The following is a 17,257-nucleotide window of genomic DNA, read 5'->3' as shown; positions in this document are numbered from 1 at the left end:
TACAGAGGCTCTGTATCTTGGAATTTAATGATAAGTCTGAGCTTTGTATCCGAGCTCTTTATTCAAGCATAATTTTATAACTAAAATCTTTTGGACTTAACCATTTTCAACTTCATTTCTATATCGACATCTAGAGCTCAGAGCATAGTTCAACCAAAAGAGTCTCCATAGGGGCTCTGGTTGGCTTGGCCTTTGGGTGAATTATTTCTACTTATTGTTAAGTCCTTGAGAAAATATTCCAACCTGTGGTGGAGGACCAGAGAGGCTCTGGTTAACTTCTATGTTTAACCAGAGGGCCTCTGGTTATGTTTAAAAATTTATTTACTTTCAAGAATAAATCCTTTTCTTATTTTTCATAAGTTCTAGTTAGACAGACCAAAGGCTCTGGTCGTCTAAGGCCTCTGGTTGGTTATGCATCGTTAGTTGGTTTTAAAAGTTTAAGACCAGAAGCTCTGGTTGATAAAACAAGAGGCTCTGGTCGTATCTGGTTGGTTATGCATCCTTAGTTGGTTTTAAAAGTTTAAGATCGAAAACTCTGGTTGTTAAGACAAGAGGCTCTGGTCGTCCAGAGGGGCTAGGGGATCTGGTTGGCTCGCCTCTAGATTCCTTTTACTTTTAGTCGATGACTGAAAGCTCTGGTTGGTCATATCATGTATTTATAATGCTTCGAGTTGACCCAGACTTCAAATTAACCTTTAGTGGCCTTGTTCTAGTTAGGCTTTGCTCTGATTGGTGGACCAGAGGAGCTCTATGTAATCTCGCACAGAGTGATGCGAGGAGCTGAGTGGTCATGTTTCATGTGCGGCGAGGAAGTTTTATAAATTCATATTTAAATGTGATATTTGAGTTATGTTTTATCAAAAGGTTATATATATTTGTATAATTGTAAATATGATTTTATAACAGGTTTTGGTGATTTTCACCATATAATTGCATAAAAAAGGATTTTTCACTAGACCTCAAGTTCTAACCCTTATTTTGTGTTTAAAAAATATGCATTGCAGGTCAGGTATTATCAAGGGATAAGGGAAAGGGAAATATGTGAATTTTCCTTTTGTGCTTACATGGGTCATTTAAGAAGAGCATGTTATCTGTTGGTTTTGGAATACTTGTTATATATGCAAGTTATGTACAAGAATGTTATGAAAAATTTGGGTTGTTAATTTTGTAGCTTCGTGTACTTGTTGGGACCGAATGTGTACTATTTGTATTTCTTGATATATAAAATACATGGTTATATGCAAATATGGATCTTGGGGTGTTACATTTAGAGGCAAGAAAAAGAATTAGCTATCTGAGGACATCTTTCTTATGTTACAAATATCGACGATTGTTGGGGTTTAGTACATCGTCCCTAATTATAGACTTGTATAAAATTTGGAATATTATATATTAATGTTAAATCTTAGACGTCCATTATAGATGACCAAATGTTGACTTTTAGAAAAGAATTTAATTTTTATTTATTGTTTTATCAAAATTTTAAAGTAGTCGCTCTTTCTAAATTTGAGGGTGTTATAAGTAATTTAATTAATTATAATTTTGATATTAATTTTTAACAGTTATCAATCAAAGATACCGTTTCCTTATTGTTCTCAACAAGATATCATTTAATCCCTTAATTACGGAATTTCATTATTTCGAAACTAGAACCTCTCTTTTATCTCTCTTATCTTAATTTCTACACCATGGTGGAGACGACGATGATGAGATTGTCGCCAGAGTCATTTTCCTTTAACAGCCTCTGCAGTGCAATGGGACCTCCAGGACAACCAGCTGATTGGAAGAGGGAGGAGGCGACGCTGGTGGTGGTGCTGATGTTGAAGGTGGTTTAGGGGTAATGGAGTATAACGAGTCCTAGTTTTTCTTGTTTGAAGCTCTGTAATTATAAAACTCTAGAGGTTCAGGTGGTTGCGATGCTGTTTTAGGAGCAAAAGATGATAGTGAATCGTCACAATTGTGGTGGTAGCGGTGTAGGAGGTGGAGGAGGAGAGGACAATAAATCATCATCTTTCTGAAAATTAATGGATAATTATCAAAATTAACATTATTAATATTATCCATTAATTATTAAGGAGATGTTGTGATTGGATCTCATAGTTATCACAAACTATTGAGTTCTCTTTTGAATGACCTTATATATTTGTGTGTGCGTATGTATGTGTTTGTATGGTAGTGAGATCCAAGGAGAACTCCAAAAAAATAGAGAACCACGAAAAATGATGAGAAAATATATGAATATGAATGTCAAATTAAAGACAATAGAATAATCATTTTTTCTGTTTATTTGTTTCTCTTCAACTTGATTATATTTTGACAATTTTTGATTAAAACGTAGAAGCGGATGTCTTTTAATTTAAAAAAAAGTTAGTTGTAGTCATCTGTTTATTCACATTCGTTAGATCATCTTAATTTAACAGTATTTTTTTTTTGTTTTTCCGAATCTTTGATATATACACACACCATTTGAATATCCACACAATGTTGGAAGATGATACCTAAAAGGACTCAGAGAAATTCTAAGCTCCCCTTTGGTTTGCAGATCGAATTGAATTTGAAGAGATTTATAATTGAATTCCATTCCAATTTCATGTTTGATTTGAAGTATTTCATGGATTGAAATCCCACATACATAAGATTTCATAGGATTCAATATGCAAAACATTTGTTTTATAATAATCTTAATAAAATAAATTTAATAGAAACACTAGAATTGAACCATCGGATACATTTGCAAATCTTTTGCTTAACTCTCATGCATGAGAACAACATGGTAAAACATCAACTTATTCTACCAGTTCAGCTTAGTAACTAATAAAACCCAACTCAAACATTAATTAAACCGTTCATTACCTTCCTTGATAAGCTGTATTTTGCCAACCACGTGGTTTAACAAAAACTGTTTGCATAAGTTGCGTCTTTATGAAAAAGTTATTCCATCCTTTTGAATAAAAGTCAAGACTACGGGGCTGTTTGACAATTTCTGAATGGTTTGGTGCAGAATGATTAAGTGTTCAGAATGATTAAGGGGTTGTTTGTTTACCGCTTAATAGTTCCATTAAGAGGCAACCTCTGAAACGTTAAGAGGTGAATCTTGTTTGGCAAAAAAAAAATCTGTCTCTTAATGGTTCTAAAACCCTCTGAATGATTTTGTATCCTGGATCTCCCTTAACCATTAAGAGTCCTAATTTCATTGTACACAATTACCAAACATTATATTTCATTTTACACTATATCATGATAGTCTCTTAATCATTCTGACCACTTAATCATTCTGCACCAAACCATTCAGCAATTGCAAAACAGGAGGCTCTCATTATATAATGCAACATGAAATATAATTGTTCGGTAATTGTGTACAATGAAATTAGGCTCTTAATGGTTAAGAGAGATCTATGATACAAAATCATTCAAAGAGTTTTAGAACCATTAAGTGGCAAAAAAAAAATTTTGCCAAACAAGATTCACCTCTTAACGATTCAGATGTTGCCTCTTAATGGAACTATTAAGTGGTAAATAAACAACCCCTACGTATGTCTTGTTTTTTGGATCCTATTTTTGAGTGAATTTATGAAATAACGTATATGCTTGCGGTTTCTTTTACGAGTATTTGAGAATCAGCCACGGATTAATTAAAATGCTTGCAAAGTTTACTTTTTGTCGATGAAAATTTGTAGTATCTCATTTAGACCGTTCATTTATAAGATTCATCAAACACTCGTGATTCTACATTAAATTATTCGGTATCTGTTAAAAATAACTCTTAAAATAAAATAATATAAAAAGAGTGTACAAATAATAATGCGTCAAGTAAATACTATGAATGCAAAGATCCCTCCATTCCCGTATATACATAATAATCTGATTCAAGACAAGGCCCAGACCATTCGAGACACACACTCTCTCTTTCCCTCTTCTCTCTGTTGTAGGTGTGTATATCATCAAGACACACACCCAAATTTCATAGTTTTGGATTATCGTTCACCAGTTGTTAGTGGCGATGGAACGATCGTCGTCGAGAAGAGATGGCGCCGGCTGTTACGATGATGATCTGCTGAACAGCGAGAGCGACGGAAAACAAAATAAGGAGGTCGGTGAGATGGATTCGATTGAGAGAATATTTGAGAGCAAGGAGGTTCCGCCATGGCAGAATCAGTTAACGGTGCGAGCATTCGTTGTAAGCTTTATTTTAGGGGTTATGTTTACCTTCATCGTTATGAAGCTTAACCTCACTACCGGAATTATTCCATCTCTCAACGTCTCCGCTGGACTGTTAGGGTTCTTCTTCGTGAAGACCTGGACAAAGTTTCTCAATAAATCCGGTCTGTTGAAACAACCGTTCACGAGGCAGGAGAATACTGTTATTCAGACATGCGTCGTCGCTACCTCCGGGATCGCCTTCTCCGGTACGTTCAGTTACTCTCTCTCTCTCTCTCCCCTTTCTCTCTCACACACTTCACACACTTCCAATATTTGGTGGTTATTCCGTATTTTTTTGAACAGTGAGCTGTACCGCTTAGTTATCGCAAAATTAAATCACGAGAAAATGTGAAATTAATTGCTGCAACAAACCAATGCAACACGGTATTAGTTCCTCATTTATAACGTGTGTAATTAACTTTCTAATTCAAGTAAGTATTAAAAACCATATGATATTAACTTTTAATGGACTACTTATATATACTTTTGTCTGCTCATTTTATTTTGCTAATTTTGTGAACCTTAAATATGATTAAGACATTTAGCTGTTAAATTTATAGAACTCACAACTATCAATTGAAAAAACATTTATAATTTCAATATAACTTACATTTTAGAGCATTTTTTACGGTTATATTGTTATACTATTTTAATAATTAGAACGTCGACTATATTATTAAAATATTTTATAAATTTATCGTTTTATTTAAAAAAAGTTATAATACATCTAAAGACTTGATCATGTTAGACCAAGGGTAAGGTTTTTCGTGAGATCCGTAAGATCAATTTTCAACCGTTGGATTAAATCTATAACATGAGCATTCATAATCACAAAATTGGCACGATACTTCTTAATGATCATAAAATTGCCACCGTACAACATTGGATCCTTAGATTATAGAGTTAAAATTGATCAATAAACATAAATTGATTTTACGGATCTCACAAAAAAAATGCTTGAGACAACTACATTCAAATTCATATATAAAAACAAATAAATTAATATATTTATCTGGGTCAATATTAAATTTGAGACCTTCTTTTCTCTAATTAGCTCTTCCCAAAAAAAGAAAAAAGAAAAAAGAAAAGAAAAGAGAAGAGGGATGACGTCATGAAATGATACACTTTTCCTAATTCTATCCAGCTGCCAACCCACGGTTCCTCGTCGCTTTCCTAGTTGGGCCACCACATCTGGACAAGATTCCTTGTCGTCTTCGCTTGGGATTTTGCAAAAAATAAAATCAAAATTGATTGCTATTTGAATTCTTCTGGTGTTTGATTTATGGTTTTAGGAAAAGGTTACAAAAATGAAATGGAATATGTTTTATGGTAGTTGATTAATTTTGTAACAGGAGGATTTGGGAGTTACCTGTTTGGGATGAGTGATGTGATAGCCAAGCAGTCAAACGAAGATAACGCTTCCCAGAATGTAAAGAACCCGTCTCTGGGTTGGATGATTGGTTTTCTTTTCGTTGTTAGCTTCCTTGGACTCTTTTCTGTCGTACCTCTTCGCAAGGTATATCTATCTATATATGCCAATGCCACTACTATACAACATTTCACATAATTAAACTTAACCCATCTCTCTTAATCGCAGATAATGATCATCGACTTCAAACTCATTTATCCAAGCGGTACCGCAACTGCTCATCTCATCAACAGTTTCCATACTCCTCAGGGAGCCAAACTAGCTAAGTAAGGCTACACCAAACCCACCTGCCACTTTTAAAACGGCCAGCCATGCTTGGAGTTGGGGGTCTTAATGGGACTTTCAAGTTTTAGGACCAGCAACAATGCCACATGGGTTGTGGCGTACTGGTTGAATATCCCATCTGCCTCGTGTTCAATTCCCAACCTCCACAATTGTGGCCACTGGGTTAGGAAACCTAACAAGTTCTATTGACACAAGAAATAAATATAAATGGTTTTATTAGTCTTTAGAACACTTGGGAAAAATATTCTATTAGTATTTTTATAGGATACTTTTGCAAAATGTCATATAAAAAAGGCTAATAGGATACCAAATGGTCATTTGGCCAATGCTATTTGGGTTGCTGCTAGAGACCACCCTCCCAGTAGGTCAAGAGTTCAAACTTCACCAAAGGTGAATAGTGTGTGTGAGTAGTTGTCGTATATAAATATTATAACTTCAAAAAAGGTTGATAGGATATTTTTCTTAAGTGTTTCAAGGATATTCATTTCTTGTGTCACGTTAGATTGCCCAACTTTGTCGATAGAACTTGTAAGGTCGCCTACGTTCAACCTAACAACTTAATTTAACATCATTTTATATGACTAAAAGTTGTTGATCTTATAAACGTAAGTCTCATTAAGTATTCTATTAGGTCGTTCAAGACAGCTAGGAGTCCAAAAAAATCCATTTTGTTACAGTGAACCCTTTGATTAGATATGTCAATCCTAATGAATCTCACCTTTTTTTGTTTCTCAATTCTAGGAGACAAGTTAGAACTCTAGGCAAATTCTTCACCTTCAGCTTCCTATGGGGTTTGTTTCAGTGGTTCTTTACTGCAGGAGAAGGTTGTGGTTTCTCAAACTTCCCTTCCCTTGGTCTGGCGGCACATGAAAACAAGTCGGTCCATATCTCGCTTTTTAAACATTCTCGGTTTTCTGTATTCATTTTTCAACTTATATAGAGTTGCTATTTCCACATCAAAACCAGGTTTTACTTCGACTTCTCAGCAACTTACGTGGGCGTTGGCATGATCTGCCCGTATCTAATCAATGTATCGTTGTTGGTTGGAGCAATCATTTCTTGGGGTTTAATGTGGCCGCTCATAAACCTTCGAAAGGGGGATTGGTACTCTGCAGATCTTGATTCCGGTAGCCTCCAAGGTCTCCAAGGTTACAGGGTAATCTTCTGATCATTATTTAGCTTGTTGGTAAACCCATTTAAATCTCTTTTTATAAAAGGAGTTGTTACAGAGAGAGTAGAGGTTCCTACATATATACAGGATTGTTGGTCTATATCTAGCTGATTTGGAACTCCAACATGTCCTCTCAAACAGAGGTAAAAGAGCGTGTTCAGTCCCTGTATACACTACAACAAAAATGTTTTTAAGTGTCCTAAAAAAATGTTTTATAGAACTTAAGTTTATATGATCAAAGGGTATTTGACGTAGGGGTATACGATAACCCAACCTTCCTAGAGGTCATAGGTTCCACCCTCATCAAAGTGTTTTCATTTGCTGGATATAAATATGCTATACTTTGAAAAAGTTAATGCGACACTCTTGAGCAAGTTTTTAGGACACTTTTGAAATAAGACATCCTATTAGTTTTTTTTTACAAGACCCTTTTGAAATAAGGCATCCTATTAGTTTCTTTTACAAGACGCTTTTGAGAAATGAACACATTTTTTTACCGACACTTGTTTTTATAATGTTTTTTCGAATAAAGTCATATAAAAATGAATAGGAAAGTTTATTTCAAAATTGTCCTAAAAATTTATTGAAACATTCAAAAGCATCCTATAAACTTATTGTAACACTTTTACGTATGACGCACAAGTATTTGGTCCTGTAAATTTTAGTCCTACAAGACAAACTATTAGACATTTTTGGCGTCCTATAAAATCGATTTTGTTATATTAGTAGGTGATGGACCTGCCCCTTATACCTTGTAGAACCTCTTTTTAAATCTTTTTCTAAATAACCCTTGTAGAAAGAGGGGAGGTTCCTGTGCACTCCAAACGCTTTTAGGTAACAATACCTTAGAGATGATGGGTTTCAATCTCTAACATGCTTGCCTCTTCTCTAAAAACAACTTTTAGGGACTACGGACGTCCGTGGTTTACCCCATTTCTGATTGCAGGTCTTCATAGGCATAGCGATGATCCTAGGTGATGGGCTTTACAACTTCTTTAAAGTCCTTGGTCACACTCTCTTCGGTTTATATCGCCAAGTTCGTGACAAAAAATCGGAAACTGAACTCCCCGTTAGCCGTAATTCCTCATCTGGACTTTCTTCTCTATCTTATGATGACCAACGACGCACCCAACTCTTTCTCAAGGATCAGATCCCGATGTGGATAGCCATCGTGGGCTATCTCGTCATTGCGGCCATCTCCATCCTCACAATTCCACACATTTTCCGACAACTCAAATGGTACCACATTGCGGTTATCTACCTATTCGCACCGACCCTAGCCTTCTGCAACGCGTACGGATGCGGGCTCACCGACTGGTCCTTAGCGTCAACCTATGGAAAGCTCGCAATCTTCATAATCGGAGCTTGGGCCGGTGGATCCAACGGCGGTGTTCTAGCCGGACTAGCCGCTTGTGGAGTCATGATGAACATCGTCTCAACCGCTTCCGACTTGATGCAAGACTTCAAAACCGGCTACATGACCTTGGCTTCACCACGCTCCATGTTCATTAGCCAAGTTATCGGCACCGCCATGGGCTGCATCATCTCCCCTTGCGTCTTCTGGCTCTTCTACAAAGCCTTTAATAACCTCGGAACTCCCGATTCCGAATATCCTGCACCGTACGCTCTCATCTACCGAAACATGGCCATCCTCGGAGTCGAAGGCTTTTCTTCGTTACCTAAACACTGCATCGCTCTATGCTACGGGTTCTTCGGTGCCGCGATTGCCATAAATGGAATCAGAGACGCCGTTGGAAAGGAGAAAGCGCGGTTCATCCCGATTCCGATGGCGATGGCGATTCCGTTCTATATTGGTGGTTATTTCGCAATTGATATGTGTGTGGGAAGTTTGATATTGTTCGTTTGGTCGAAGGTGAATAAGGCGAAGGCGGCGGCGTTTGGATCGGCGGTGGCTTCCGGTTTGATCTGTGGCGATGGGATATGGACGTTACCCAGTTCGATATTGGCGTTGGTGGGTGTTAGGCCTCCAATTTGCATGAAGTTTCTTTCGAGGGGTGCAAATGCAAAAGTTGACAAATTCTTAGGGTCTTAAACTAAAATATGGTTGTTTTTGTGTTAATTAATGTTTTCATTATTCCACTTCAACAAATATGTAAAGAAAGAGCCGTTGCAAATAAATATTCTCTTGGCTACACAATTAATTTTGCATGCCCTAATTATATTATTACTTTCCAGCTACACATTTTTTATAATTTCTTAATATTTAATATTTTATTAGATTTTCAAATAAATTTTATATAATTATAATAATCCATTTGACATAATTTATTTATTTTTCTTAAACATTTAAACATAAGAGTTTTCTAAATTTAATTTTTTTTAGCATATTTTCTTTTTTATTTTGCAGAATTTACTAAAGATACTTTTGGTCTATCAATTTTAGTAATTTTTAAATTTTTATTTTTATAACAATAAAATGATTGAATTTTTGCAAATGAACTTCGAATTCTAATATTTTTACAAAGTATATATTCTTCTCTAAGATCTTTAGGTCCCGTTTGGTTAGCAAGAATAAAATGGATTTAGGGGATTTAGATTTTAAATTAATTCCTATTCCATGTTTGGTTTGTTGGTCCGGATTTGAAATCATAGGATTTAATTGAAATCCTATAAACACGGGATTTTGAAATCCTTATGGGGTGCTTAGGATTTCACGGAATTTCATAGGATTAAATGTAATAAGGTTCTAAAAATGTTAAAAACATCTGTTTTCGTAATAATCGATTAATAAAAATATAATTTAATTATTTATAAACTATTTGTAAATAATGAAAACGAATTCTATTCCGAATCCTATAAACTTAAATCTATTCCAATACAAATCTCCTCAAATTTAAATCCCTCCATGAGATTCAAATACTTAAAAAACAATCATGCAAACCAAACCGATTCTTATAGTTTAGGATAAAAGTAAGAGAAAAATGTAAAGGAACTTGGATTGGTTTTTATTTACCATAGTATTTTTTTTTTCTTTTCAATTGATGTGATAAAGTTTATTTTAGTTTTAGCCGGTAATTTCTTAATCTTGTAATATTTGAAGACGTTCATATTAAGTTTATCATATTTTTTGGTGTAACCTTTTTATAAACATTTCATAAAAAAATATATACATCATTAAATGTTAGAAAATCAACATTTTTTTTATTAAATTTGATTTTAAAAAACCTTCTTTTAAGACTTGCTGCCATTGGTGGCTATGTTGGCACCATTTCTAGAAGTGGACGCCACATAAACTTTTTGAGAAAGAGAATTATGATTCGGGTCGAGAACTGTTCTCAGAATTTTCTCAACACACATTTTGTTGAAGTGGAGAAGTTTATTATTTATAATAGATTATGAAAGAGAGATCAGGAACATGAGGAGCAGGAGCAAAAGGTGCAGCAACAATAGAAGTGATCGGCATGGGAGTCAGCAAGGGCGGGAAGCACCGAACCTGGGGAGGGCATAGACCACTCGGGAACCTTGGAAGTTGGGCTGTCAAGAGGGAATCTTGACGCCCGTAAAGCTGTCGTTCCACCCGGTTCCAATCTCGGGTATACGCCCAAAAGCGAGCATTCTTCTTTTCTAGGTCCGAGATGCGGTCCTCTATGCTCCCCACCTTCTTCAATATCGCCTCCAACTTTTGATTCATTTCTTCCCATTGAAGTGCCAAAACCGAAAGCCAAGTGGCCGACCCATACCCCGAGCCTAATGGATTGCTTGGAGGTGGCTCGGATGGGCTGGCCTCATCATTGACAAACCCTGGGATCTCCGTAGATGGCTCGGCCATGGGGACAATGGGTGGCTCTGTAACATGTGTGGCGGGTGGCTCGGTAGTTGCGACAGCCGGTGGTTCAGAAACAGCGGCATCCTGTGGCTCGGGAACATTGACCGGTGGCACATTTGGTTGAACAGTTTGTGGCGCCACGGGTTCTTCCGCAACTCTCTCGACCGGTACAGAATTCTACAAATTTAGAAAGGGCCGAGAGGCTCTTTGCCGACGGTCGACCGTGTTTTGTCCCAAAAAAGGAGAGCCGACAACGATTGTATCCTCATCATTGGTAGGGACCCTAGCCTTGGCCATAAGCTTCGTGATAAGGGCCGGAAAGACTAGGCGTGAATGCGTCCTCTGAGAGGCGGCCAAAATGGATACATGTATAATCGGCCCGAGGTCGATTGGCAACTCTCTCATGATGCAATAAAGGAGGACGCATCGGTCCCGTGAGATTGTACTATCGTGCACCGTAGGAATCAGGTTGTGTCGCAAAAACTGGAACCAAAGTCCTGCCTTCTTGTTGAGATGGCCGGCCAAAATAATTTGGCGCCGGTTGTCCCTCGACCATCCATGATCGGGGAGCGTAAGGAGGGATGCGATATCATCATCGGCAACTTCTAAAGTCCTTTTCATAATCTGAGCAAACGAGCATTCCGGTGGGGGGATGAGTCCAAGGGACGCATTAAGCTTCGGCCCTGACCAATCAATTTTTCTACCCCGAATGGTCACCGAAATGCTTTTGGTGGTGCCAACGGCCACGTAAAACTCGGTTACCCAAGATACGTTGGCCTGTAACGGGGCAACAACCATTTGTTCACATTGCAAAGCCACCAAATGGTGCTTGATAGCCATAAAAGAGTTGACCAATCGTGGGTCAAAGGCTCGTTCGAGAAGGATTTTGTTATTCTTGATACGATCGTACCTTTCTTGAAATGGTATCACTTTGGCTTTCTTTTTCTTTAGGGCTGGTTGCTTCTTCTGCTTCGCGGCTGCCTTTCTCTTTTTGGTGGGTTTGGGTTTATTGACTTCCAAAACCTCCATTTCTGGAATTTCTTGTTCACTTTCCTCCCTTTCCTCAATTTCCTCTACCACATCTTCAGCATCCTTTAAATCTTTGGCCATCTCATCCTCATAATCACTGTCTCCAGGCACTGGTTTTGGTATTGGTTGTGGAATAACAGACTCTGAGCTTGAACTTGCAATACTTCCTGATGAGGATTTTGTGCTCACAGTCTGCCCACTAGGGGCAGTGACTGGTATTTCCTCAACAGGAAGTTCATTTTTTGTTTGAGTCTCTGGGGGCTGCTGTGGTTGTTCTTCTATTGTCTCAGGAACAGAAAAAGAAAATAAATCTTCTGGATTGGTGGAAGCATTATCTTCAAAATCAAATTGGAACTCCTCCCCTAGAGTATCACTAAGGTTAAGGTCAAAGTCATGTATGGTGGATGGGCCGAGCGGTGTGGAGGGAAGGGGAATAGGGGGCTGTTTAGTGGGTGGAGGGCTAAAAGGCGAAGGAATGGGGGAGGGTGTTGGAGTGATAGATGGTGTTGTGGTTAGGGTTAGAAATAGGGGTTTTGGTGTTGGATGGGGAAGGGTTTCGGCGGCTGGCGGTCGTGAAGTGGACGAACCGGCCCCGGCGGTGGTGGAATGTATAGTGGTGGAAGGGGTAAATATAGTGGTGAATAGAGGAGGAGTTCGAGTAACACTTACCGGCATGACGACCGCATGATGTTCGTCGTAGTCTACCCGAACGGCCAATGAATGACCGGCGCCGGTGTTGGTGAAATGTCTCGCCGGTGGTGCAAAGGCAATGGGATCCGGTGAAAGAGGCGCTGAGTAAGGCATTTGTGGAGCGACCGGTGGTGCGACGGGAGCGACGGAGGAGGAGTCGCCGGCGACAGCCCGCTGAGTAGAGCGCCGAGTAGGGAGTCGCCCGGATGGTGGTTTTCGTGATTTTGCCATGGAAGAGAGAAAGGAGAAGATGAATAGTAAAATAATGCTTTCCCTCCTTTTTCTTAGATACCCGGCGGTTAGGAGCATAGGGAACCGCCCCTCTTTCATGCAAAACCCTTGGTGTAAAGATTTTGGGATTAAAAAAAATTACAAAGTACAAGTCCAATCATCTTACACAAGCCACCATTTTCAGAAACTCATCATTTTCTTTCATTAAAAAAATCCATTTCTTTTTTAATTTCCCTTTTCTTTTCCTTTGAATATTATCCACAAAAACCCGCCAAATTCAAAAATTTAACAAAACCACTTCAGAATGTGAGCATGAGATGCTTTCCGAGAGCATACCTGCATGAAATAACATAAAGTATGAAAATTAAAAATATTTACAATATTTACAACAGAAGGTTCGACAATCTTTCAGAGAGATTTTTGGCGTGGATCTTGCATTCCTTCAGGGAAGAAATGTTTAACCCGATGTCCATTCACTTTAAAAACCGTATTGTCTTGTGGGTTCAAGAGATCGATAGTTCCAAATTTTCCCATTTCAACAATAGTGAAAGGTCCCGACCATCTAGATTTGAGTTTTCCGGGGAAAAGCCTCAATCTAGAATTAAAGAGAAGCACTTTTGACCTTTTTCAAAAATTCTCTGATTGATTCTACGATCATGTGATAATCAGACCCTAGTTATCACCCAAGGTAATTAATACGTGATTATTTGATTAAATGATTACGTGATAGCATGATAAATTGATACATTTGATCATGCTGGTATATGAAAATTAATTGTACAATGTGGTTATGTGTATCAGAATATGTATATATGTGGAAATATATATATATATATATATATTATATTACACACTTGCATATTAAGAAATGCATAGTGTGTATGTGTGTGGATATATGTATGTACGCATGGTATGTGTAGATGCATGCATGTGCATGGGTTGTATGGGAAGAAGGGGCTGTTAGCCGACCTTCCATTTTTGGAAGTGTATAAAAGGAGGGCTTAGCCTCCATATTTTCTCTTCTTGCATTTGCTAAAACTTGTGCGATTTAAAAGTGAAAAGATTGACCGGATTACTCTTGTAAAGAAGATTCAAGTGTCTGATTTCAAGAAGTTGAATCTCATTTGATTGCATAAGGTGAGTCGTTTCTAAAACTCTTTTGCATAAAAATTATTACTGGTCTCATATGAATTTTGTTTGAATATGGATAGAAATCAATCTTTTTGCTCTAAGTGTTTATCCGGATATTAAACCGGACAAGGTTTGACCGGATTACTTTAAATCGGACAAAAGATGGACGAAGTATTGTCCGGACTATTTTAAATCGGACAAAAGTTAATCGATATATTGTCCGGATTGTCTTAAATCGGTTAAGTATTGATCGGGTTATGATTGGTAAGAAAAGTTATCTTTTTAAACTGAGAAGTAAGAATACGACCAAATAGTGGCCGGATTATTTTAAATCGGCTAAGTAATGAGTGGGGTATTGAYCGGACATGTTATCCGGACAAAGATGGTTTATATTCTAAGTGATAAATCGTTCAAGCTTTGTGTGCGGGGTATTGACCAGATTTGTTATCCGGACAAAGTTGAAATTTGTTCAAGTGTTAAATCGGACAAAGCTTAGGCTGTGTTGTCCGGATAGTTGACCGGATTTGAAGTCCGGCTAAGTCAAAGTTGACCGGATTTGATGTAATGTTGTGTTTTCAATGAGAAATGTTATTTTATCATAAAAAAGAAGTTTTGAAAGAAATTTTTTGTATTGATAATAATTTCAATGGCTGCGGTTTATTTGAAATTATTCTGTGAAAATATTTTGAAGAGGAAATAAGGGTGGCATATCAAGGAGAGGTGTACCATAGGATAAGGATGGCATATCAAGGAGAGGTGTACCTTTGGATATAAGGGTGGCATTTGTATGTGTGTTRTATRATATAACTCATTCTATTATATCCTTTAAGACTACCGTGGTCCRGAGTCTTTATTTCTTTGTGACTTAAAGATTTAGAATAAAGGTTCTTATTRGAAATCATAGTTTAGATGTTATTGAGGAGAAAATGTCAGGTTTGGCCTGAAGCTTTATATAACCTTGTTTGGTTAAGAAAAGGTTTAAAAGTGGCATTATGTGGAACCTATTTGGTTCAGAGTTTTGAGATTTGAATAAGCGGAATGCTTTGCTTGATAAGTGGAAAAGATCTGGTATTACGTTTCCATTTATTTATATATTTGTTATATATATGAAATGATATTTTCCCTAAAGGTTTTGGTGATTTTCACCCTGCAATGACATAAATAAGGTATCTCACTAGACCTTTCGGTCTAACCCTCTTTTTGTGATTTTAACTATGTGTTGCAGGAGGTTCGGACAGTAAGGGGAAGGGGAAAGTTTAATATGTTCCTTTATGCGCTTCTGCTTGAAGAGCTGTTTTGATTGATTAGTACAAGAAATGTATTTTGAATTTTTGGATCTTGTGTCTAGTCATGTTAGACTCTTGTACTAAGGGACCTGAATAGAATAATATCATGTATTTCTTTTGTATGAAATATGTGTTACATGCAATGTTTGGGTTGGGGCGTTACAGAATGGTATCAGAGCCTGAGTTTAAGGGATTTAGGTATTCAATAGCATGATACCTAGACTTAAACTGTTTTATTGCATGTTAAGAGTCCCAGACATAGTTAGCACCATTGGAAATAAATATGATGAGTTAAAAGAACAGTGTGTAAGGTAAATTTTAATTACATCTGGCCAGTGTAATTATGAATTTACAGGTACACATCTGAACTYRAATAHTTCATTATATTTGGGAATGTGAATACGTGATKATTAACACTAAACTTTGCAGATGTCTAGCCGAACTAGAAGATTTGAAAGAATGGCTCATCCAGAGTCTGAAGAAAGGGAAGAGTCACCTGTTAATTTTCCAACTAGTACGTCCAGAAATAGAGGTCGGGGAAGACCAAAAGGACGAGGCAAAGGAAGAAGTCAGTCTCAGGAAAGGGGTCGGACCGAAATACATTCTGAACATGAGGAATCTCACTCTGGGAATGTTCAGGAAAGGTCGGTGCCACATCCAGAATATATAACTAGAGATATGTTAGCAGAGGAAATGGGGAAGTTGCGGGAAACTCTGACATCTATCATGGGAATATTGGCTAGGGTGGAAACAGAAAGAGTAGAAGTATATCCCTCTGCTCCAATCACTCACAACAACAAAGGAGATATTAAAAAGTTTTTAGCATGCAAACCACCAACCTTTTCTAGAGAAAGAGATCCAGTGAAAGCAATGTGCTGGATCAAGGAGATGGAATCTGTATTCAACACCATTCGGTGCCCGAAAACAGATAAAGTTCGATTTGCTGTTTCTGTATTAAAGTCAAATGCTTTATTCTAGTGGGAAGTTGAATCGTCTACCAGAACGGATGTTTTACAAACTCTGTCTTGGGTAGAATTCGTGGATCGATTCAAGAATCAATTCTGTCCTAAAACAGCAGTAAGACAAATGGAGGAAGATTTTTTGAAACTAGAGCAAGGAAATGGAACAGTTCGGGAGTATACCGAAAGATTCATTGAATACTCTCGTTTTGTCGAACATTATGTTTCAACTGAATCCAGGAAGATAGAGAGGTATATTTGGGGTTTGAAACCCTCAATTAGAGAGTTTGTTATTGCTATGAACCCCAATACCTTTCTATTAACAGTAGAGGCAGCTGAGGTGACCGAACGAAATAAGAATAGACAATCAGAAGGAAAGGTTGTTGAGAAAAGAAAATGGGAGGGGCCTACATCTTTTCGAGGACCGAAAACTGTTAGATAACATATCTGAGCAGAAGATAAGTGAAAAAGTCTGCTCACAGTGTCGACAGGTTCACCAGGGAGAATGCAAGATGGACCCAAGGAAATGTTATAAGTGCGGCGAGGCAGGTCATTTATCCAGAAATTGCCCAGCTAACCGAAGGTGTTTTAATTGCAATTCTCCAAATCATATTCGACCAAATTCTCCCTTGTTAAGAACTCCATAGTTAACAATGGGGAGTAATGCGTCGGGTACACGGGGAAGATCTACTGTGAATAGAGGAGCGCAAGGAGGGGCGCGGGGACGATCCTTCCAGATGACTAAAAACAAGGCAGAAGCATCACTGGATGTAGTAACAGGTACATTCCTCCTGAATTCAATACGTGCTAAGGTGTTATTTGACTCGGGTGCAAACTTTTCGTTTGTATCACCATTGTTTGCTCAAACTGCATGTCTGAATTTTGTGCTACTTGATGATAAGTTAGTAGTTGATACTGCTAATAGTCAGGAGACTGTTACTAGTGTGTTCAATAACTGTATTATTATTATTGAGAACTGTGAATTTCCGATCCGGTTATTTCCCATGCCAATGAAAGAATTTGACGTAGTAGTGGGTATGGACTGGTTGGCAAAGTATC

General features: G+C 37.6%; 1 protein-coding gene across 1 annotated transcript; it reads left to right on the top strand.

Annotated features, from left to right (window-relative positions):
* The first annotated feature begins 3,904 nt into the window (after nucleotides 1-3,904).
* On the top strand, nucleotides 3,905-9,138 carry LOC112513222 (probable metal-nicotianamine transporter YSL7). The gene is made up of 6 exons (XM_025119423.1): nucleotides 3,905-4,406; nucleotides 5,553-5,716; nucleotides 5,798-5,895; nucleotides 6,656-6,790; nucleotides 6,881-7,070; nucleotides 8,032-9,138. The coding sequence occupies exons 1-6, from the start codon at nucleotides 4,001-4,003 to the stop codon at nucleotides 9,136-9,138; spliced, it is 2,100 nt and encodes a 699-aa protein (XP_024975191.1). The 5' UTR covers nucleotides 3,905-4,000.
* The last annotated feature ends 8,119 nt before the right edge of the window (nucleotides 9,139-17,257 follow it).

Source organism: Cynara cardunculus (assembly GCF_001531365.2).
Source record: "Cynara cardunculus var. scolymus isolate 2C chromosome LG 5, CcrdV1, whole genome shotgun sequence".
Lineage (NCBI taxonomy): Eukaryota > Viridiplantae > Streptophyta > Magnoliopsida > Asterales > Asteraceae > Cynara > Cynara cardunculus.
Note: the sequence above shows the minus strand (reverse complement) of the source record. Positions and strands in the feature narration are given on the sequence as shown.